This window comes from Oppia nitens, unplaced genomic scaffold (assembly GCF_028296485.1).
Source record: "Oppia nitens isolate AA-2021 unplaced genomic scaffold, nextdenovo-longstitch-racon4-pilon3 scaffold4_pilon_pilon_pilon, whole genome shotgun sequence".
In the NCBI taxonomy this organism is placed as follows: Eukaryota; Metazoa; Arthropoda; class Arachnida; order Sarcoptiformes; family Oppiidae; genus Oppia; species Oppia nitens.
The window spans coordinates 7,820,271-7,827,917 of NW_026533232.1; the positions used below are offsets into that span (position 1 = coordinate 7,820,271).

Below are 7,647 nucleotides of genomic sequence, written 5' to 3' on the forward strand. Positions count from 1 at the left end.
GTTTAAATCAATTTTTTATATGTTTCATTTAATATATAAAATTATATATAAAATATTTGTTACCAATTATAACTTTTATTATTATTTCTTCAGGGCTTATATAAATGTTGTCACTGTTAACTGTAACTATAAATTTAAAATTTCTATATTTATCAATATTATAAATATTTTTATGTGTATTATTATAAATAGTTTGTAACATTAAATATAACTTCAGTATAAATAAGACTCATACTGTTAGAGTGTATAATTCATAGATATATACTGTATATATACTGTAAATTTAGACAATATTATACATTATTATAAACTTATAAAAATAAAAAATATATTTTCATTGTACTATTATATTATACTTGATATATAATAAGTCAAACTGTCATTGATGTTAATCGTGTTTTTTTTCATTTAATATAAAATGATAAGAAATATGTGTAAAAATTATTTCAGATTATATTCAGTGATAAATATATAATACACACAAATAAATAAATATTATATATGTGTCTAAAATATTTAATACGGTATTTATTTTAAAACTTAATAAATTTAAAAATATGAAATGCGTGGGTTTAATACATAAGCAAATTATTATTTTGTTTAAAACTTTCACAAAAAACTCGTATCATTTTATGTCTCTTCCCTAATAAGGCTATATATATGAAAAAACATACGAATTGTTATATTATTCATAAATTTATCATTTTTAAAAATATTATACATTTATATGATTAGAAAAAACAATTTCATCATATAATCTATACAATAATTTATGATTTCATTCAAAATTTTATGATAACTTTGATATCTATGTATTCATAAGTCAATTGAAATTATTTTTTACATTGAGTTTATTGATAAAAATCATGATTATAAATTATATCGACTTTTTAGATAAAATAAATAAATAAATGAATTATTAGATTAAACTAAAGAAAACTATTAATTTTGAGATTTAATTGATTAATGAAAATCCAATTAAAAACATTATTAATAATTTTTTTTGGGTAAACTATTTGAATTATTTTGATATTTTTCAATCCATTCAAAATTATATGTTTATGAAAACTCAAAGAAACTATATTTGATTACAAATTATGGCACAAATATCTAAGATTTTATGTAAATATATTTAATAAGTAATCAGCGCTTATTTTAAATCAATTTATCATAGATATTAACTTATTTATAATGATTATAATAATTTACATATTTGTTTATATAATAATTTAGTTTACATATATGTCCCTAATGTTAATCAATACAATTAAATATATAATTATTTTTTCTTGTGATTTGTTAGGCTTTACATGTAATTTGTTTTCATTGTTTTCAACGATGTATTTGAAATATGATTTCACATTATTTATTATAATATAAGTATATTTGTATCAAATTTGTAAACATAACTAGACATTGGTAATCACAAGAGGATATATTAATATATCATAAAATTTGCTATACATAGAAATATGTAATTCAATTGATTATTAAATAATTTATATAATAAATATCACTTTTAAAAATTAATTTAATGTTTATTGATATGAAAAGTTAATTAAATACAATTAGTAAATATGTTGCAATAAAAAAAAGAGTTGAATTAAATCTTTAAATATATGATAAACAAATCAAAATATGTCGATATATATAATGACCCGAATTGTGTCAAAAATGGATTTATTTACAAAAAAGGTTAAATATATGGTAAAAGTTATGAAATATCATAAAATTGATTTAACTTTAATGATATCTATTAAATTTGCCTTATATACAATCTATATGTCTATTTGATGCACCGACACATATAATATAGTAGTTATCAAATCACACTAACATTTGATGTACTTTTTTGGTATCAAATTAGAAAAAAGTTATTTTCTCCGAAAATCTCAATTCAAATGTTATATTTATATTTGTTTCTCACAATTTATTTTGCAACATCTATTTAATGTGTTATTTTTGTTTATTTATTTGTTGGTCAGTGAATGAGTGAGTAGAGAGAGAGAGAGAGAGAGAGAGAGAGAGAGAGAGAGAGAGAGAGAGAGAGAGAGAGAGAGAGAGAGAGAGAGAGAGAGAGAGAGAGTTAAAATTATATATATTTTTTGTTTCAATTATAGTTTACTTTGTTAGATATCTATGTTAGTCTATCAAAATATGAGAAAATTGTTACCAAAAATGTACAAAAATTACAATTTAGTTTTGATTTTTCTTAAAATTTTTTTTAATGCTATGTGTTATCTACTAATAGAGATTGATTTGATTGCATAATATAAATATTGATTTGATATACTGTATCTATAGATAAATTTACCCAATGATTGAACCCATTAAGTCGACTACAAGTTTTTCTGATTATATCTGATATTTTGTGGGATTGTTGTCTAATTTGTTGGCTCCGATATGTTTTAATATTTATTAATTTAATAAATAATATAAGTTTTATACAACATTTAAATCTTAACACGATTTTCTGATTTAATATATAGTATTATTAATAATTATTATACTAATACATTGAAATAGTGTTAAAATAAATTTTCTATATATCGATAACATATTTATTTATATTACATTAATTGTAAAATTTTATTTTTTATTTAAAAAAAAACTATTTTTAACGTTGAATCAAATCAGAAATGTTTAGTTGTTTTTTAAATAAACTATTTTACATTTTGGTTTCCGTACAGTAGATATCAATTGTGTTAAATGATTGATTGATTCACGAAATCGATTATATTATATGATATTTTGCTTGTCTTGTTAATTGTTACCATATTTTTTTATAAATATATAAATACTTAATTTTGATTAATTTGTTTTAATATAATAATTGATGAATCGATTGTTACAATTTTTTAAATAGTTTATAGATGTTTTGAATCGTTATTTTTAATTTTTTTTATTAAATAACAAAATTCATCCATTAATTATATTTTTTTAAAAAATAATATTGAAACAATACAAAAGTCAAAATCCAGAAAATTGCTTATTAAGTGTATAAAAAAAACTTTTTAACTAAAATTGACACTCAATATAATTGACAACAAGTTTTGGTTATATTGTTGTTTTTGTTGTTTGGCAAGTAAATAGTTATTTGAAAAATTATAATTGTTTTTGTTAATAAAAAATTATTATTTTTTTTAAATACAAATGAATTAAGTTATACTGAATATATAGTATATATATATATATATATATATATATATTTATTTAACAGTTGGTGTCATGTAATACATCTAATGGATTAACAGATCAGTTAATAATCTTAGAGAAGACTTTTCCTATACTTAACTCTTAGTTTTACTTTTATTTCTTAAGATTGATAATATAGTTAACAATCAATTTTTCTAATAAATCGTGTTCACTACAAGATAATTAAAATAAGCGATAAAAACAAACTAAATTTGCCTCAAAACATAATTATTAATATATACTACAGTAATATTGATGACAAACTATGTATTAGAGTATATATATATATACGGTTTGGTTTTTTTGGACAGAAAACTAATAATTAGATTAGTTTTTTAAGATATGTAATAGTTTATTACAATAACAAAAATTATGATCCCTTTTTAAAATTTACAATCACTATAAGTTATATAATGTATAATAGTTACTATATTATAGTTATTTACTTATAGATTAGCGCCAACTCTTGTTTAATAAAACTCATAATTTATAAACTCATTAGTTGTCATAATTTTTTCCCTCTCTTCTGTAAAAAAAATCATTTTTCAAAATAAATACTCAAAAATATGAAAATCATGTATTCATTGATTTATTGAAATTTATTGATTTATATTAATGAAATCATAAATAATAGTTATGTTTAACTTTAATATTTGCCGATGAAAATAATAATAATAATAATGTTTAAAATAAATTAAGAAATCAATGTTGAATTTATAGCATTTTGTTGTTGTAATTCGCGATTAATGTTTAAAAGTATACTAATAATGAATTATAAATTATGTTTGGAAAAAATAATAACAAAAAAAATCATTACAAAACTCAATAGTGAGAAATTCAATCAATATTTTAATTTATTTTAATGATAAATAATATTTAAAATTTGTTTCAAAATGTTTTAAACTATAGTTAAACATTAACATAAACATATTTATTTGTTGTTGTTTTTTAAACTTTTTATTATTACAAAATATATACACATATTTAAAATAATTTGTTTAACAGTTTGTTATTTTTAACAAAAATGTTTTTTTTCTCATCTAATTAATTCAAATTTTAATTTTTCTGTTATTTATGTCACAAAAATTTACGACTTTATTTGTCAATTATTTTTGTTTTCAAATATCATGAAATATAATTATGCATTTTGTGAATAAAAATTAGATTTATTTTTATTTGTATTTAGCATAAAATAACTCTTATTATAAGATAAGTTTTTAAAGGTAATATATAATTATATATACTGCTAGTTTTTTATAAGTTTTTTTTGTTGAAAATTATAGTTTAATTAAATTACAGTGTTTATAGTTAGTATATTTTTTTATTATAGTTGTTCAGATAGAAAATATGTTTTTTTTTTGAAGTCCTTAAAATAAATATTTAGTATTGTATTTAAAGGTTTATAAAATAAAAAATAGTTTTCAAATGATCGAAAAAAACATTAAATTTAATTCATAGTTATGTTACCAAAAAACCAATGATTTATATTACGTTGATTTTTAATTTATATCACATAATTATAACTGTCATAATAGAAATAATTGTAATAATAATAAAAATAAATTAGTTGTGTTCAATAAGTGTTAGTTTTTCATTGATCATAAACTAATAAAATTTAAAAAATAAATACGTAAAATATACAGTATATGATATCAATGAATAAAATTTTAACGACTCTTTAAATTATTAATGAAAACGTGTTATACATTTTTTTCAGCACATTTTGTGAGACCAATAGACAGGATTTTTTTTGTAAATAAATATTTCATATCTAAACTATAATAACAATAATTACTAGAAATGTAATCTTAAACAACGAGTGTATTATTTACTGATATAAAAAAATAATCAATTGATTTTGTATTAAACAAGCTTTTAGTATAATGCAAAACATGTTATCTGTTTTAATAGCCCTATCAAAGAGCCCTTTCTCTCTCTCTCTCTCTCTCTCTCTCTCTCTCTCTCTCTCTCTCTCTCTCTCTCTCTCTCTCTCTCTCTCTCTCTCTCTCTCTCTCTCTCTCTCTCTCTCTCTCTCTCTCTCTCTCTCTCTCTCTCTCTCTCTATGAGCTATTAAATTAGTATAGATCTCAAAAAGGCTAATCATTTTTTTTATTATTGCTTAAAGAAAAATTTTATACAACAAAAAAACTAAGCCATGAATTCATGAGCTCTTTAAACACTTATTTGTTTGATTGACAGCTATTTTATGTCCTAAATTTTTCAACAAAACTTTTATTATAATATTTTGTTGTTGTATTGCATACATACTTATTAACAAAATATATAATCACTTATTAAACTTATTAACAATGTTTTTACATTTTTTTTGTTTATTGGTGACAATCATATTTAATGTGATATTATTTAATTATTGATTGCAGATGTGGCAGGACATTGAAAGTGTCCTATTAGGTGATCATCACTTTGGCACACATACCGATCCCATTGCCCCCAAATCGGCTGTAGCCGTCCAACAGTTGCTGTCACCACAATCGCCGACACCGGCCAATCAAACATCACTGCCCGCAACCAATGTACTCGATCTCACACAACTATTGACAGTCCATCAACAGCACAGTCAGCAACAACAACAACAACAACACCACATACACGTCAGGCCGTCCCACACGACACAGAATATGACGACAAATGTTTTTAGTGATAATACCGGTGCTCGAGATGGTGAACAACGTTACGATGACATGACTCTAGATTTAACTGACTTTATGTTAAGTGCCGACACCAGTGTCCAACTGTACGCAACCAATGACCAGATCGTTGCCCCAAACGCTGCCAATACTACTAATCACATCAACTCATATAACTCAGCGACAAATATAGTAACAAATTTGAAAACCAATCGGTCGACGCCGACAATTAAATTAGAGCCGAAAGATGTTATGCCTATTTTGCATCAAACTCTGGTTCAGCCACAGACACACCATCATCAGACACACCTACAACCACCAGCACAGCCACAACAAGCTATGGTTCCCATATGTGTGGAGTCCACCAAAACGTGTGCAACCGTACATATACCCAGTGTATTACCGCCTTATTGTAAATGGACACCAAATGTGGGTCTAATGCCACCACAACATATAACTTCAGCTCAGATGTCTCCACCGGCATCACCTGAAAGGCAACAACAACTTCAACAACAAAAGCAACAACAGTTACGTCAACAACAATCACAATATCCAACTAACAATTTAGCCGTATATAAGCTTATTCAACAGCAACAACATCAGCAACAACAACAACAACAGGTACCGATCCCACAAGCAGTGAATCCAATGACTAAACAACTCAATGGTATGCAGATGAACGTCGGCACTACACCTATTAGTTCCCTAACTCACCACAAAATGGTTACACCGCCCTCATCACCAAATTTGGCTGAATTACTGTCCACTGCTGGCTGTGCACCTAATTATCCTCCGTGTTTGGTCACAATTAGTACCCCACCTGTGCCACCAAAACAAGTACAAAATGGTGTTAAAGGTAAAGGTGTAAAAAATACTAAAACTGGTGGTGGGGTCCGCAAGAAGACTACATCGCATTCGTGTACACACCCGGGCTGTACAAAGACATACACAAAAAGCTCGCATTTAAAGGCTCATCTGAGGACACATACGGGAGAGAAGCCATATCAGTGCAATTGGAAAGGCTGTGGCTGGAAGTTTGCCCGATCTGATGAACTCACCCGACATTTCCGTAAACATACCGGCGATCGACCCTTTCAGTGCCGACTCTGTGAACGAGCCTTTTCCCGGTCCGACCATTTGGCTCTACACATGAAACGACACGCAGCCGTATAAGCCGTGTATTTGATTGGCGAGAAAAGGAACGGTAGCTAAATGTTTGGTGGAAATATTGAGAGCACTCTTATGTAATGTATTTTGTATACCATTAGAGAGTTTGAGGAATTGAATACAAATATAAACACATAATTATAATATTAAAAACAGCAAAAAAATAATTATAAAAACAATTTTGTCATATAATGAATGTATAGCAAAATGACTATTATTTTATTATATTGTTTAATATATATTATAAAAAATGTTAATTATATTATTATATAGACTACTCTAGTCTGCTCTTAATGACAATTATATGAATGTTTTGTCAATTAATCTTTAAGTAGCACTTAATTTACAAAAGATATTTAGAAAAAAATTTATTTGAAAACAAAATCATAAGTTATGGGGAAAAAAGATAAACAGTTTTACATAAGCGGTGCCATTAGTGGTGAGTCTTTAGTAAAAAAGTGATACCATTGATGACAATTGAAACAATTTAAATGACGGCTCTGTGTCATGTACTAAGCTGTTTGCTTTAACGGTGAGTGCCGTTAAAGTAACGGTGAGTGCCGTTAACGTAACGGTGATGGCCTACATCGGGACCCATGCGAGACAACCAGATCTCCACTATAATAACAATACATAT

General features: G+C 25.0%; 1 protein-coding gene across 1 annotated transcript; it reads left to right on the plus strand.

Annotated features, from left to right (window-relative positions):
• The first annotated feature begins 5,726 nt into the window (after positions 1–5,726).
• LOC128959644 (Krueppel-like factor 6) lies at positions 5,727–7,079 on the plus strand. Its single transcript, XM_054305645.1, has one exon. The coding sequence runs from the start codon at positions 5,835–5,837 to the stop codon at positions 7,014–7,016; it is 1,182 nt and encodes a 393-aa protein (XP_054161620.1). The 5' UTR covers positions 5,727–5,834; the 3' UTR covers positions 7,017–7,079.
• Positions 7,080–7,647: the final 568 nt, after the last annotated feature.

What these genes read in the sequence shown, in the direction of transcription:
- LOC128959644 (XM_054305645.1), top strand. Translation starts at nt 5,835, where the DNA reads ATGACGACAAATGTTTTTAGTGATAATACCGGTGCTCGAGATGGTGAA.